The sequence below is a fragment of the Lotus japonicus genome, chromosome 6 (genome assembly GCF_012489685.1).
Source record: "Lotus japonicus ecotype B-129 chromosome 6, LjGifu_v1.2".
NCBI lineage: Eukaryota > Viridiplantae > Streptophyta > Magnoliopsida > Fabales > Fabaceae > Lotus > Lotus japonicus.
The window spans coordinates 255,092-272,345 of record NC_080046.1 but is presented as its reverse complement, the minus strand read 5'-3'; the positions used below and the strand labels follow the sequence as shown (position 1 = coordinate 272,345).

Here is a 17,254-nt window from a genome sequence, read left to right as displayed (position 1 = left end):
TGTAATAGTATTGTATACTAGTTTATGTTTATCGCATTTTGGGGTTGAGTCTTTAGTTAAATTGTTCTTTAATCTAAAAGAAAACGAAAAAATATACCTGCATTTTCCGCTTTATTTTATTTTCAAGTTACTAAGTGACACACGAAAATCGGGGTGTTACACTTCCCCTTAAAATAAAACAAGTCCAGAAAGAAGCAAGGGGAAAATAAGGTAATGGACTAAGAAACATACCAAAGCGCTTGCGATTCAATTTCTAAGATAGGGAAGAAGGTTTATAAGAGGTTTTCTAATACACATTAACTTTATGCATTAAAATATTATTTTAGTCCTTGAACTTTTATTTAAGCTCTACCATTATATATGTGTGTCTATGTGTGAAAGTGATTTAGAGAGAAAGTTCCAAGCAAGTTTGTTGGATGCCAACTCTAGAAGTCATGGAAATTTGTCTCTTACAAAATCTTTTCAACATAAATTGCTAATAACACATCAACAACTCAAGAAAATCAAGAATCAAATTTGATTAAAATCTCTACAATTAATATAAGTCGTCACACACTATATTTTTGATTCATGATTCCATACTTTGCACTTTCTCTCGAGCTAATTGATTAACCATATATCATGATCCTACCAACCCCTTTTTTCTAGGAGAGGTAATTATCGCGAGAAACATAATAGCGGATAAAATTGCTGTAAAAAGGACCACCTGCCAATGAAGAAAGATAATATATTACATTCTTCAAATTGAGTGTCTTATTCAAAAGTTTTAGGAAACAATGTTTAGTTATATACCCATTTGAATAAGTAACCATGATTTTTATTCCAAGAAAGTGGAAAATTCATGGAAAGTATTCCAGTCACCAATGAATAAAAGGCCAAAGAAAGTTCAATCGCGTTAAGAAATAGCTCTAACTGCATAAAGTGTTGGAAAAAGATGGAGACAAGTATTGGCTCAGCAAAATAAAAAATGATATCTAGAACACAAAAATGAATAATTAATGATATATGAAAGGCATGAAGTAGAGAAACATTAAATAGGACCTGAATTAATTGGTTTCGATGGTTGTCAATCTGCAAAATATAAATAATTTACTTGTATGGCAAGTCAAATAAAAAAATATAATAGGTAAAATTTTAGTTAGTTACCTGGATATTGATATAATCTTCAGTATCATCGACGTACCCTCGCAGCTACAGGTGAAATGTAGTGACAAATGTAAATCTTGATGTGTTATTTACATTAATAGAACATAATAACAATTTTTTATTCAAGTCAAAATAGAGCGCATAGGAAAATATTTTTAAAGTTTTTCTTTTTCAAAAAAGGAGAATATAATAATAATAACATAGATAAAAAGTCAGTACACAAGAGGCAAAAGAAGAGCCTGTCCACGGAAAAATAAAACAGCATAAGACAGCAACATGAATAAAGATTTGAATTAATTACAAATAAAATGTCAAACAATAATAGGGATTGACGAGAAAGATGTACGAATACTATATAAGAGAAAAGAAGCAACAATTTCAACTATCTTCAAGTTTTACGTTCAAAATTCAAAACACTTAATTAGAGTGAATTTAACGAAATCAAATAAATATTCCTCTCACTTGTGTAAGATCATCAACAAGCTTAAGATGCAAATAAATGGAGAAAATGCAAAAGGTATTATTGTCATTAAAAATAATTAGATTTTTAAAACTAAAACTTACTTTTGTTACTTATACTATAGAATAATTAATAGAAATAAATGAAATTTCACTTTAAGAATAACAAAATTCATTAATCGTGTATAACTAAAAGTAGATCTAGAAGATTAAGAATGTTGGCAAGCAAAACCAACATTATCAACATCAAGAAAACTGAGGAAGAGTAAGGGGAAGAGAATGCCATCTACCCAAAAATCATAGACCAAAGTCACTGAAAATGTCATAAAGGTTTTGGGAAACAAGGCAAATGAAGTTATGAAGATATTATTTTATGACAAAATGTGTGTTGGCTCAAGATCAACAAATTTGGAAATTTGAAAAATAGTTAGGAATTACTTTTGAGGGAGAAAAAAAGAGAAGACTATGGACTTGTTATAAAATCAGTTTTTAGATCATTGAGAAATGAAGGGATAAAATTCAATACAAATTTGTAAGGATTATTATTATTTTTCGATCTTAAGGGCTCATGTGAAACGATTTACTTGATCTTAACGGAGCACTTAAGTTAACCCATGATTATTTTATTTAATTCATGATTATTTTATAAAATTGTGGACATCTGTCATTCAAATGAAGTGATATGGTGAGAATTTAGAAGATATTCAAGTGGTGGAGAAAATTATATGTACTCTTGATTTGAAATTTGATATAGTAGATGTGAAAATACCAAGACCTAGAATCCAAAACTATTAATAATTATAATGCTTACGGCAAATTTATGAAGAAAAATTAATGAAAAATGAGTCATTCATTCAAATATTTCAAGGGAATGTATCTTCGAAAGATAAAGAGTAAGAGGTCCACTATCATGGCTGTGGTTGAGAAAGTCATATAATATTGATTAAATATGAAGAATCCACCTAATAGTAATAAACTAAAGAGCTCATGAAAAATATGATTGTAAGTGAGAGTTCAAAGAAGATATAATAATCTAAGATTCAATTCCATAATATTTATAAATAAGTTCATATTCCTAAGAATATTAGAGGCGTACTAGAAAGAAAGAAGAGAATGATCTTGTAGTGACAAAAGAAGAAAAGAAACTATTGTTATTATCCAATAACGACGCCAAAAATGATGTATTTAGATGGCATCTAGACAAGTTATATAAAAATATGAATGACAACAAGAAGCTATTCATGGATCTTGATAAGAAGCAAAAGATGTAATTATTTCTGACAATGACTCGAAAGTTCTCATTGATCCATAAAAAAATAGTGGCAATATTCAACAATGTTCATTATTTTGCTACAAAAATGATGTAATCAACAATGTTCATTATTTTGAACGGGAACATCTTGAGTGTGAGGCAGTTTCTAGAGAATATGTATGATCTCGAATTACTAGATGTTTACTACACTTTTGTTGCTACAAAAATGGTAGAACAAAGAGAAATCTCCTCCAAAATTTCGGGCAGGGCGCCAGTGAAATGTTGGGGAGACCAAAATAGGCTCACTCTTAGGTAGAATCTCAAGGAGATCTCCTTGAGGAGTATTTTCCACCAACTTGAATTTTACTAGATGCAAAGGGTTCAAACCCTCGACCTATGGGGAGGTGAGAGTTAAACTTAGCATATGTGAATTATGATCATAACTATTTTACTGTTATTTAGAGAGAACCGATTATTACGATCACTATTAGTCCACCTCTCAACCATTTGTATGCCCCATCACCAAATTGAGGAATTTTTTGCTCTAGCCACTTTATTCTCCATTAGGTTCCCATATTTTGAAGTAATGACCTTACACCTTAACAAATCTATCTACCCTTTAATCTCGACAACTATTTATCGAATAACGCTAAATTAAAAAGTCTCTAAATTTTGAATCCCAACTCACCTTCTTCTCTTCTTTCCCAAATGTTCTCTCATGACACCCCATCATTTTCCACCCTAAAACATTCCCCCACATAAACTTCTTAAAGAAAGATTCAAGTTTAGAAATAATACATGTTCAAGACATGAAGTATGAAGGGAAAAAGTTGACACTGAGGAAAACACAACTCTTAACAAAACTATATGACATCCAAAAGATAAATACTGACTAGAATAAGACGAGTCTTCTTTTAACCTTTTACTAATGTTTTTTCCATGTTGCAGTCATCCTTGGATTTTCTCCTAACATGATCCCCCCATATATACGAAAGGAATATCACCTAAACTTGCAATTTAAAATAATTGCTACATAATTTAATTAAATTGTCTCGAAATTTATGTGAAACGAACTACTCTTGTTTAACTCATAATAGATTTCATAGCCCAAATTATTTTTTTGGGGAAACTTCCCATATGAATAAAGTGTCATCAACAAATTATATATGTATATACTTCAACCTTATCTTTATCCACCAATACAACAAAACATATTCCTCTCCACTTCCTTTTATACCATTTTCTCTCAACCTTTTACCACAATGCAAAACAGAAATGGTATAGTGGATCTCGTTTGTCGTAAACCTCTACATGGTACAATTATGATGTTGGACGCCCATTTATAAGCAATTAAGATTAGATAGAGAGGCGAATTCTAAACATTTCATAATCCATACTCTTCATTTTCTCAAAACCCCAGTTCACCAATCATGTAATCCAAACACCTCAAACTAACCATATCATAAAGCTTCTCAAATAAACCTTAAACAACATACACTTTTTTTCTTGGTTTTTGAACTCGTATCTTAAATCAAATCTGCTGACATCATCCATAACCTATTACCAAGAAACTTTTCTCATACTTTATACAAACACCCAATAAGTGAAATTGGCCTATAATTCTACAAACATCCATAACCTATACGAAAGGAATATCACCTAAACTTGCAATTTAAAATAATTGCTACATAATTTAATTAAATTGTCTCGAAATTTATGTGAAACGAACTACTCTTGTTTAACTCATAATAGATTTCATAGCCCAAATTATTTTTTTGGGGAAACTTCCCATATGAATAAAGTGTCATCAACAAATTATATATGTATATACTTCAACCTTATCTTTATCCACCAATACAACAAAACATATTCCTCTCCACTTCCTTTTATACCATTTTCTCTCAACCTTTTACCACAATGCAAAACAGAAATGGTATAGTGGATCTCGTTTGTCGTAAACCTCTACATGGTACAATTATGATGTTGGACGCCCATTTATAAGCAATTAAGATTAGATAGAGAGGCGAATTCTAAACATTTCATAATCCATACTCTTCATTTTCTCAAAACCCCAGTTCACCAATCATGTAATCCAAACACCTCAAACTAACCATATCATAAAGCTTCTCAAATAAACCTTAAACAACATACACTTTTTTTCTTGGTTTTTGAACTCGTATCTTAAATCAAATCTGCTGACATCATCCATAACCTATTACCAAGAAACTTTTCTCATACTTTATACAAACACCCAATAAGTGAAATTGGCCTATAATTCTACAATTCTTAAGGACTACAATTCGTAGATATCAATACAATGAAAGAGCTATTACACCCCTCACTAACTTTCCATTTGAATGAAATTCATTAAAGAAATTAGTAAAGTCAAATTTTAATCCATACCATAATTCTGTAAACAAAGTGAAAATTAATACCATATAGACCTAAACTCTTACTATGTCCACAACTCCATACTGCTTCTCGAACATGATCCTCGGAAAAATGTGCTCTTAAAAATATATTTTATTCATGATCAATTTTTTACTTTCAATCCTTAAAGTGATGGTCTACCCCATATTTAACATGCAGAAAACTTATCAAAATGATCTCTCATCACATATTTTACTTGTCTTATTTCCTCCATTCTAACGCCACACACCACAGTGCTATTAATCTAGTTTTGCTTCCTTCCTTTTTGTGTGCTTCTATGAAAGAAATATAAATTTTCATCATCATCTTGTAACCAAAATTTTATTGATTTTTATGGCATGAAACATTGGTTTAATTGTGAATACTTCAACAAAACCCCCATCGCATTCTTCCTCTTAGAATCCACCTCCTCAAACAAACTTTTTAACTGATTGTTGATATCCATGTTATAAATAACTTTTTGTCATAACTATTAATATACTAGTGCATTTAGAGACCAAGCCAAGAAGTAAAGTAATATAAAGAAGTGAATTTCTTTAGAAAGCTATGAGTTTTCTCCCTTCTCTATTTAGCTCCTTATCTCTACCACTAAGAAATTCATACAAAAAAAGAATAATCTTGCTCTCTCAAAACAAAAACAAATACATCAACGATAAATTATATATGTGTATGCTAAGCTAAAAGAATTTTACAGTGGACAAAGGTTCAAGCAATTGGCCGAAAACCTATGAATATCCTAAATTCTATTATTGAAAGAAAATGTTATTTAGCATGTCAAAAGAAAAGAGAGAATTTATAAGTAAACAAAAACTATTGATGTAGATCACCTACAAGTTGTTTGTCAAGTGGTAGGCAAGATAGATTCATGTAATGTTGAGAAAATAAGTTCAAACCCCGAAAATGTTACGTGTTAGGAGGGATCACCATAGTTTTTCAAACGACTTTAACCCAAAAAAGAATAACAATTAAAAATACCAAATTTGAAAATTTATGCTTCACATATAATCAAGAATTAAATTTTAAAGCTCTTGAATAATTCCTAAAGGCATACATATGATACTTACCGTTGTCAATTTGTTGAATGTGTGATCAATGTCCATAAAATAAGCCTGCAAAATTAATAGCCACCCTATATTAATAAATTTTCTCAGTAAATGAAAATGGAAAGTACTTTCTTAATTACTTTAAAATCAAATGTAAATATTTATCATATAACCTCTAATAACATTTCTAGCTCCTCCACATCGTTTTCATCTCCATTTGATAGTTTAGATCCTCTGGTAGGGGATGTAACAAACCAACTGGAAACATCTAATGGACTTAATAACTTTGACGACTTTCTCGATAAGTATAGGTCAGCCATGTTGTCATCATCATATATTAATTGTTCAAGTTCATCTCTTACCTACAATATATAACAAGATTCTAAGATTGAGAAAATGAATGTCATTTACATATCCTATTAGAACTAATCTTTAGTGGATGTTTATTTTAGCGTTGATGCAAAAATAGTGATTTCATGTATCTCAAAATATTAACAAAGAAGCTTGAATTTATTATGTTGATTTCTACATTTACAGGAGAAATAAGATTTTTTTACGTTGACTTCAACTGAAATTTAAATACGTACAAACCTATAATTCTATGGTAAACCATGTTAAAAATTCATTCACAGCATTCAATACTTGTTATTTAAAATATGACATAGATGCAGGCAATGAATCAACTTCTCCAAGTGTGGATTTAACTTGCTTGCATCTAAATAACCAAAAAGGAAAAAGAAACAATTAAGGGATGTGGAATAGAAAGAAATGATATTGTATCACAATATTCAAAAGAAGAGGTTGATAACCCTTGAGTGAAGGATTTCCACAAGCTACGAAACTTGATAAAACCGTAGGTTGATAATTCTCTAAGACAAACTATCTCAAACAAATGTGAATTCTAAATAAATATATTACAGAGGTATCAAACAAGAAAAATTAATCTTGTAGATGAGGAATGGTTAACTATTGATCAATGGTTGTTAGGATGACTATTTAAGTTGATGACATAAGATGTTGAAACTCAATAAATGTTGGGCATTGTGAAACCTCAAAAGAGCTTTAGGAAGGTGCTATAGGTCTCAGGTAACTCTCTTGAAAAATAAATGTTATAGTACACGACAGGGAGCAATGAAGATAGAGGAGTACATGAGCAAGATGAAGGCACTGGCGGACAATCTCATGCTTGATGATACGAGAAATCATGATACTTATTCCTAATGATCCAACATTGTGGTGAGGCATCAACTAAAGTGCCAAAGTGTTGGCGTCAAATTCAGCATTTTATGATAGATCAAAACAAATAGAAGTCGATGTCCATTATATTAGAGACAAAGTTCTACAAAATCATATCACCATTCTTATGTACCCTTAGCTAATCAGAATGCAAATTTCTTAACTAAAGCACTCACTAAAGGTTCAACTTATTTTGAGAAAAACTCGTTGATTCCTCCTCACCTGCTTGTTTGTAGGAGGCAGTTAAAGAATAAGATATTTATTGCACGTTTATTGTCTTATTATAAAGGATTGACAAATTTTTATTGTCCATGTAATTGTATTAATATTCAATATCTCTTTTGATATGATTAGCACAAGTTTATGAAATTAGTCATTATTCTCCATCTGCAAGTGTCTATTTAATTGTTGTGCCCTATCAAGAAAGTCAACATAGCAAAATTATTTTCTTGATTCATAGTGATCTGCCTCATCATTTTCTAAGACACGAACATATGAAGGGGATTTTTCCAAATACCAGATATTTTCAATAGCACATCAAAACTAGTCATACCTTTTGAACCCTAGCGGTTAGCCTCGTCATAGCACTCTTCAATTTACGAACTTTGTCCAAATTACGACTAGTAATCTAAGCATTAAAAAAATTCAAAAGGATCAAATCAAAATTATATATAAAAATGTTATTCAAGAAATAAAAATAATAAGGAACTTATTCATCTTGAAGATTCAAATTGGAACTAAATAGAGCACCTAAAACACAAAATACCATAAACCTTACAGAAAGAACAAAAGAGAACACCTCAATAATGATGAATAATGGCAATAAGAAAGGAAAAGATATTTCAACTTAGTGAAATAAAAATTAAATCCACTAAGCCACTTTAAAAATATTGGCAAAGAATATTTTGAGTTATGATATTATTTAATATCTATGAAAATTGAAATGTAAATTTCATATTTAAACAAAAAAAAGTGAAAAGAAACAATAAACATGGGCATTATTTTTATGTGTACCTTGGTGGTAAGTTCATCTAGTGCAGGATAGGTAGCCATCTCTAATTCTTTTGTACGTGCGGCAAGGTAGCTACAAACTACTTCTAACAGTGCCTCTAGTGCCCGAAACTCAAAGGGTGACTCTGCATTTTATTATATAAATTGTATATATGCAAAACAAAAGCAATATTATCAGTAATATAGTCATCTTTATTGGCATGGGTACAGTTACTAATGATCCAAGATGTCAGTAATTTAAATTGAACGATGTCTTACTGACAGATTCAGCAGTTGGTAACTTGGTCATCTTTTAAACTTTGATCACCAATTACCAAGACCACAATTTTCTGTTATGTGCCATTAATTTCAAATTACTAACATCCTTGTTTGTCGATAACCAACAACCTTAATTTAAAATGATGGTTAGGTTACCGAAGGACCTGCTGGTTGATAATTTGAAATTATTGTTGGATTTAACAATCAGAAATTAAATTTAGCTACGACCTTGCATGTCAGTAACATCTCAATGGTCACACTAATGAGGTTGTTGGGTTACTAACAACCAACGTTGTTGGCTATTTATAAATAGGCATACACATTCATTTCTACAACATCAGCCTTCTTCTCTTTCCTCTCTACTCCTACATTTTGTTCCTCTTCTTCTAACTTTAGGTCATAGATTTTTAGCTTTTTTATTTGTTCCTCCTCTTCAATCTTATTTTACTTTTTTTTATATATATTTCTTCTCAATAATATTGTCTTATAACATTTTTATCGATTGTTTTGAAATTTGAATGTGTGTGGTTCTCTTAGAGGGTGTGATTAAAGTAACATTACAACACAAATAATGTAACATATAACACCCCTATATTAAATATATATGTGCATGCATGTGTGTGTGAAGTTAAGAAAATGAGTTTAATTTTATTATGTCTAATATACTCATTTAACTAAAAAGCATAAGCGAATTTTGTGAATTGAAACACAATTTATTTAAGCTTGTTATTCATTGTTTATCAGTAATCAAGCATACCATTGTTTTCATCTATTTCAATATCATAATCATCTCCTTGATTTGTATCAATGGCAGATAACCTCCTTTGTAGCTCCTCAACAACAGGTACCACATTTTCATCCGCTGGATCTAGCAAAAACACCTAAGTCAACAAATTAGATATCAATTTAAATTGTAATCTTGAAACAGAGATAATTTAAACTTTAAAGAATAACTGTGTTTTTCAAAAACAACCAATAAACCAAATAATCAATTAAAAAAGAGCATGTAGGAGATCTATTCGGTCCAAATTAGTACAAAGGCCACAAACTATATAGACGCCCCTCGAACACTTCATTTTTTTTGTCCTTCTCTCATTTTTCATCATATCAAATCATATATCATCCATTATTTTTCTTTCCTCTCTTTGTTTTTTTTTTACTCTGGGTGTCTACATTCATTGGTTATCAACCAAACATTTTCTTAAGAAGAAAAAATCTAAAATAGACCCTACCAATACAAATCTTAGAGCCATAAAGATATCTAACATCTTCAATTAATTTGTAAAAAAGGAAAAAAAGTGGACTAACCTCTTCAGCAGTGATGATTGCCTTGATATGCTGAATCCAAAACATCACAGAAGCAAAAGAACAAAATAAAATAAAAATTTCACTGTGAACTTAGGTAAAATAATGCAACAGATGTGAAAAATCAAAATAAAGTGGAAGTACCTCCAAGTTAAGAACAATAGCCTTTTCTCTGCCAAGAATGGTAGAGGGATAAGAGAGAATAGGATCGAGAATCCGGAGATCTCGAGCATGAATCTTTAACCGATGAATGATGTCATACTTGTCCATGTTGAGTAAGGAACTATGTCCAGTAGCATCCAACTTAATCCATGTACTCGTTGGAGATATGCTTGTCTTCCGCACTAACGATTTCGTCTCTGCCATGGGAATGAACACTTGATTATGTTAAGAAAATAGGGTGTGATAGAATGTATATCAACTTGTGACAGCTGGGTGTGCTAATAAAGCCAACCCCATTAATTATATTGTGCCTAATACGTAATTCAAAATTAAGATGATATTATATGCAATGTAAATTAGTAAAGCTAGCCCCATTTAAGATAAGTATTTCAAAGTACAAATGAAAGAAAAAAATTAAAAAGAAATTAAAAAGATCATTCATTTACTTCATAAGAATATTTTATTCTTAAAAAGAATTTGATTAAAAATAAAATATTATTATTTGAATATTTTAGTATTGAAATAATTTAAGGATTATATATATATATATATATATATTAATTAATTATTAATCAATCTTTGCTGAACTGTTTTCAGTTTCTTATGTATTGAGACACTATGATGTACTTGTAGCCGTAGCACCACTCGTGATCTTTTCAATAAAACTGATTTTATGCCTTTATTGTTTTTTAATCAATCACGTTTTTTTTGATACATCGGAAAGATAAATTGCACCCGTCAGGAATCGATCCCTGGACCCCCCTACCCAACCCATATGTTCCCGGCTCCTACCACTTGAGCTATCCATCGGGGACCATCAATCACGTTTTAAAAGATATAAATATACATATATATATATATATATAATTGCACATTTTCTTTTGAGTAATGATATATAATCCTATTTTATCCTCTACATATAAAATGAAAAAAATAAATTTTTTCCTTTCTAAAACAAAATATTATTGATAAAATGCATAAACGCATGAGAACAACTCTCTCGTGCCAAAGGAAAGAACCAATAAGTAAACCACCCCCTAAAAGGCCCACCAGACTAGATAATGTGCCTCGTTAAAACCTTACTAGGGAAAACTCAAAGGGAAAAACCTTAGTAGAGGAAATATAGTACACATTAATTAGAATACCTTTTGTACAAATCACTAAAACCCGAATACAACCAATCAAACAATTAAATAGAAAACCAAAAAACCAAGAAGCACGAGACATGATAATCTTCAAATTTTATCCACCAAAGGAAGAAGACTAAACACACCAGCACCTTATATCATCGAGAATTCGATGCACCTTAAATTAAAAAAATAATTAAATAATTTTTACACTTTAAAGTTATTAAATGCATTAAATATTTCTATTTAATATTTAGAGGATTTGTACGAAGACATAACATTAATCTTTTGAGTTTTGACGAAAATACGAATAAGTGACTTTCGATTATTAAATAAATTAACATTCAATGAAGAAAGAGAATAAAATAATCTGATTTTGATAAAGAAAGCAAAATTTCTCTTTTTTTTTACTTTCAAAAAAAAGAGAGAAATTTCGCTATTAACTTCATCATGATTATTACTCTTTGTGAAAATATTTTACTAAATTATGCAATAATATTTTCTATATATGACTTACTAATTTAAAATGAAAATAATTAAATTATTCAATATATATTAAAATGTAGGAAAAATTAGATTACTAATATTATATTTTTTAATGAAAATAATATTTTCTAAGGTGTATTTTTAAATTTCATTCATTAAAATGATATTTATCAAATATCATGATTAAAATATAAATGAATTCATTTAAAACAAATGGAAATATGACAAAATTTAATAATAAAACTTCGAGTACAAGTCCAACCAATGAACCGATGTATTTATATGTCGACAAGATTTGGTGTATTCCTAACTCCAAAGGCAGGACCAACAGAGGTCACCTGTAAAAGAGATTGTGACACTTAAGCCAGTAAATTAATGCGAAGTGGGTTATTTCATAGAAAATGTAAGTACGTACCTGAGTTACGCAGTGTGACCCTTTTCTATCGTCTTCTACATGCTTTGTTTAACCCATGTGCTTTGTGTTCATGGTGGTCTTTTTCTTGACATTTGAGCAGTTTATCATGTCCTCTAACGCTCTTCTTAATTGTTGGTCAAACACAATATTCCTGAAGTTTGGACTATGTTTCCATATAAGTGTCTTTCAGTCACATGTCCAATTATATCTTCTCAAATTAAGATTGTCCAATGTTCCACATTCACATTAAGTGCATTGCACCATGGTGTCCTCCTTATAAATGTCCATCCATGCCTTGTCTATTTGTGGATACCTCATATGTACATTCAATTTGTATATTTGATGTGTTTGAATTTGTGTTACTTCCTGTCTCTGCTCTCAAGATATGAAATATTTGTGTAAATAAGCTATAAGCTTCTTGGACCTTCTTCCCCTTGATTACCAGGCTATTTAAACTTAATAGAAGAAAATGCATATGTTTGCTCGAATAAATAGAAAACTGCTTGCCTTTTTGAAAGTGCAAGTATATATAAACTGAAAGCCTTTCACGGACAATATGAGATTGGTAGAGTTGCCTTGCATTTCTCTTACTTTGTTGTTAGGTGCTTGGGTATGATATATGGTGGTTTAATATTATATTAATTTTTAGGGTTTTATACACTTCAATTTGAATATGTAAATTGGATAACAATAGGCGCAACTGTTTTAATGATGGAGGGATGTGAGGTTGGCTTGTTGATTACACAAGCCCCGACCTTGGGATCAAATTAGAACCTTCCACCCAAACTCTGCCCCTCTAATCACGTTAGCTGAAGTTAAAGTACTTTTTTGTGAGCGATAATAAATCTCAAATCAGTAGAACCAACCTAAACTGATTACATAAATAACACTAAAAAAAAAGTCATTTTGCGGCGCTTTTGGAATCAGATTAAAACCGCCGCATGTTCTATCCAAGAACATAGAGATGATGTATAATACCTAGAACGAGAGGATTGCAATGTGAGAACCTTAGAGAGAAAGAACGTAACCGCTTAGAGAGAGAATATAACTGAATTTCAAGTTTGTTATTTCTCAAATGAGCTAAGAGTCTCTTACAATTGATAACCGCCCCATATTTATAGGCTTGGGGTTGGGCCTTGTGCCCCTAACCGCCCTTAGTGGGCCAGTTGGGCCTCTTAGGGAAGGCTCAAACTCCCTGGCTTACTCACTGCCCTGGGACAAGCGCCCCTGGGTCTCGCCCAGTCCACAAGACACCGAGCTCGAAGCATGAGGGCTAAGAGTGTCTTAATAATTGAGGCGTCAAATATGAGAAAAACTAACTAATGACAAAGCTTAATGATTAAGAATGATTGCCAACATGGCATAGTAGGTAAAGCTAAGCTAATTTTTGACTCCCTTCACGAGTCCCTCTGAGTCCACGAGTCCACAGGTGGGCTTGTGGCGACGGTGTTTGGCTCTCTCGCCCGATTCCAGCTGCGATCGTCGTAAATCATGGTGGCTTGACGCGTGTAGGCCACATGTAACGCACTAAAAAAGTGTGAAGGTCAGTGAATCTGCAGAATCCCAACCGCTGTCCTCGAAACGTCCCCTCAAATCATGATAAAGCCTGTTAATTTGAACTTCAAACCAATCAGCTTCAGCCGTTGTAACTTCCGATTTAATGGGCCGCTCCCACTTCCCCAGAATCCCTCAACTGCAATCATTCCTCTGCCATCATGGTGCACGATTCTCCACCTTCTCCCCACGTCCATCAGCAGCCATCCTCAAAATTCCTCCACGCGTCTCCCCTCAACAGCCACCCTCTTCCTATAAGGACGTTATTACCCCATCCTTCGCTCCTTTTACAACCTCAACTCCTAGCCACCCTCTTTGCTCAAAAAGGCCCTTCGACAAATTGCTACTCCGGTACCGACGACGCTCCTCTTGCTTCCCCCCTCTCCGGTGAGTCTCTAAAACCTCAAAGTTACTTTCATTTCTCCCATTTTACTCGAAACTTTGCGCTTTCCCCCCATGGAATCAAGACGCCGAACCAGAAGCTCCTCCCGCGGAGCCACCGCCGCCACCCCTCTGCGGTATGTTCCTCCAGACGATCTTCCTGTAAGATCAATTTTTGATCGAGTAGTACAACTCTATGTTTTGATGATTACAAGTTAACATTTCAGTATGAACAATTATGGTACTCTAACGTGTTTTTCTGAGTGTGCTATTTACAGGCTCTGACCTCAATTTTATCTCACACAAATCAGAAGCACTGTGCATAAAGAGTGACCCAAGCAACGCTTTCGCAACATCTATGTTCACTCTGAACAGTAGAAACGCTTCAGAAGATCTGAAGTCATACAAGCTCTGATATGGACTCAGTCACTTGAAGTTCTGAATATCCAGACGTTCTGACAACGCAGAAATTCTGAAGGTTCAGATGTTCTGACGGTGTAGAAGACTCTGAAGATCAAGAAACTGAAAAGTGAAAACTCTGATGTCCAGAAGCAAGATGACTCTGAACACCATGTACTTCCCTCTGAGTTCAGAATCAGAAGATACAACGGTCAAAGGATCTCTGCTTCCCTCTGACTCTGATCAACGAGCTTCACAAGTTCCAACATGAAGCATTCCCCTAATCAGAAGTCTACTAGGTTTAAAGGTCAAGTCACTATCCAAGTACAAAAGCAATGTACTATCCTGACGACCTACCTAACATTCTCAGCCACAGCAGAAGCTGGAATTTCCAGAACTGCCCTCCAACGGTAGCATTCCCATGCAGTGTTCAAACCCTAATCCTTGGAGTATAAATAGAGGCTGGAGATTGAAAGATGCTGTTGGAAGAATCTCACACGCGCAAGCTATATTCAAACCTTCTAAGCATTCTTTCATTTGAATTCATTGTGTTTACTATTAGCTTTTCAGAAGCAAATTCTTTGTAAACATTCTTTCTTAAACAGTTGTTTAGTTACCTTTAGGAGATCAAGTTTGATCGGATCCTAGAGAAGACTAAGAGAGTGAATCTTAGTGTGAGCTAAGTCAGTGTTTTGTTAGTCACTTGTAGGTTTCAAGTGCAGTTGTAACATTTACCTGATTAGTGGATTGCCTTCATTCTAAGAAGGAAGAAATCACCTTAACGGGTGGACTGGATTAGCTTGAGTGATTCATCAAGTGAACAAGGATAAAATCCTTGTGTGCTTTTCTATCTCTTATCTCAAGCACTTTGTTCTCGAAAGATTTGTTAAAATCTTTAAGGTGGAAGTTTTATTCTGAAAACGTTACTCAAACCCCCTCTTTCTACCGTTTTTCATACCTTCAATTGGTATCAGAGCGCAAGTTCTGATTACCACACCTAACAGTGTTCAGTGATCCGGGCCGGTGTGAAAAACAATGGCTACCACCAGTGAAACGCAAAAAGATGGTTACAATGCAAAGCCTCCCATGTTCGACGGTCAAAGGTTCGAATATTGGAAAGATAGACTTGAAAGTTTCTTTTTGGGTTTCAATGCAGATCTCTGGGATATTATTGTGGATGGCTATGAGCGTCCAGTTGATGAAGAAGGCAAGAAGATCCCAAGGTCAGAGATGACTGCAGATCAAAAGAAGCTTTACTCACAACATCACAAAGCTAGAGCAATTCTTCTAAGTGCTATCTCTTATGAAGAGTACCAGAAGATTACAGATCGTGAGTATGCTAAGGGAATCTTTGAATCCCTGAAGATGTCTCATGAAGGAAACAAGAAAGTCAAAGAATCAAAGGCGTTGTCCTTGATCCAGAAGTATGAGTCCTTCATCATGGAACCAAACGAGTCCATTGAAGAAATGTTCTCCAGATTTCAGTTGCTTGTAGCTGGAATACGACCTCTCAACAAGAGCTACACAACAAAAGATCATGTCATAAGGGTCATTAGAAGTCTTCCTGAAAGCTGGATGCCCTTGGTGACTTCAATAGAGCTTACGAGAGATGTTGAGCGTATGAGTTTAGAAGAACTCATCAACATACTAAAGTGCCATGAGCTGAAGCGCTCAGATATGCAAGATCTGAGGAAGAAGTCAATAGCCTTGAAATCCAAATCTGAGAAGGCTAAAGCTGAGAAGTCAAAAGCTCTCCAAGCTGAAGCAGAAGAATGTGAAGAAGCATCAGAAGATTCTGATGAAGATGAGCTGACTTTGATCTCTAAAAGACTCAACCACAGCTGGAAGCACAAGCAAAGCAAGTACAGAGGCTCTGGAAAGGCCAAAGGAAAGTCTGAATCCTCAGGCCAGAAGAAGTCATCAATCAAGGAAGTCACATGTTTCGAGTGCAAGGAATCAGGGCACTACAAAAGTGACTGTCCGAAGTTGAAGAAGGACAAGAGGCCAAAGAAGCACTTCAAGACCAAGAAAAGTCTGATGGTGACTTTTGACGAATCAGAGTCAGAGGATGTTGACTCTGATGGTGAAGTCCAAGGACTCATGGCTATTGTCAAAGACAAAGGAGCAGAGTCAAAGGATGTTGTTGACTCTGACTCAGAATCAGAAGGAGATCCTAACTCAGACGATGAAAATGAGGTATTCGCTTCTTTCTCAACCTCTGAACTGAAACATGCTTTGTCTGATATCATGGATAAGTATAACTCTTTATTGTCTAAGCATAAAAATTTGAAAAAGGACTTATTTGCTGCTTCTAAGACTCCTTCTGAACATGAGAAAATCATTTCTGTTTTGAAAAATGATAACCATGCTTTAGTGAATTCTAACTCTGTGCTTAAGAATCAAATTGCTAAGTTAGAAGACGTTATTGCCTGCGATGCCTCTGATAGTAAGCATGAGTCTAAGTATGAAAAATCTTTTCAAAGATTCCTGGCTAAAAGCGTAGACAGAAGCTTAATGGCTTCAATGATCTATGACGTAAGCAAAAATGGAATGCATGGCATTGGTTATTCTAAACCAATTAGAAATGAGC

The 17,254-nt window shown here is 33.2% G+C and overlaps 1 protein-coding gene across 2 annotated transcripts; it reads right to left on the bottom strand.

The window, feature by feature from the left end:
• Positions 1 to 398: 398 nt before the first annotated feature.
• On the bottom strand, positions 399 to 10,508 carry LOC130723924 (magnesium transporter MRS2-I-like). 2 transcript variants are annotated; one of them, XM_057575075.1, is made up of 11 exons: positions 10,285 to 10,508; positions 10,144 to 10,173; positions 9,593 to 9,716; positions 8,581 to 8,702; positions 8,120 to 8,194; positions 6,504 to 6,692; positions 6,352 to 6,396; positions 1,147 to 1,191; positions 1,042 to 1,071; positions 793 to 912; positions 399 to 706 (listed from the first exon to the last, which is right to left on the bottom strand). In XM_057575075.1, the coding sequence occupies exons 1-11, from the start codon at positions 10,504 to 10,506 to the stop codon at positions 620 to 622; spliced, it is 1,089 nt and encodes a 362-aa protein (XP_057431058.1). In that variant the 5' UTR covers positions 10,507 to 10,508; the 3' UTR covers positions 399 to 619. The 2 variants fall into 2 exon arrangements, with proteins under 2 accessions (XP_057431058.1, XP_057431059.1); XM_057575076.1 differs by lacking the exon at positions 793 to 912.
• Positions 10,509 to 17,254: the final 6,746 nt, after the last annotated feature.

Bases quoted from the DNA above. Each gene is read 5' to 3' on its own strand.
- LOC130723924 (XM_057575075.1), bottom strand. From the start codon at position 10,506: ATGGCAGAGACGAAATCGTTAGTGCGGAAGACAAGCATATCTCCAACG. The intron at 9,717-10,143 runs GTTAGTCCACTT...TTGTTGACTTAG, and splicing joins CAATCATCACTGCTGAAGAG to GTGTTTTTGCTAGATCCAGC. The intron at 8,195-8,580 runs GTACACATAAAA...TTTAATGCTTAG, and splicing joins TAGATGAACTTACCACCAAG to ATTACTAGTCGTAATTTGGA.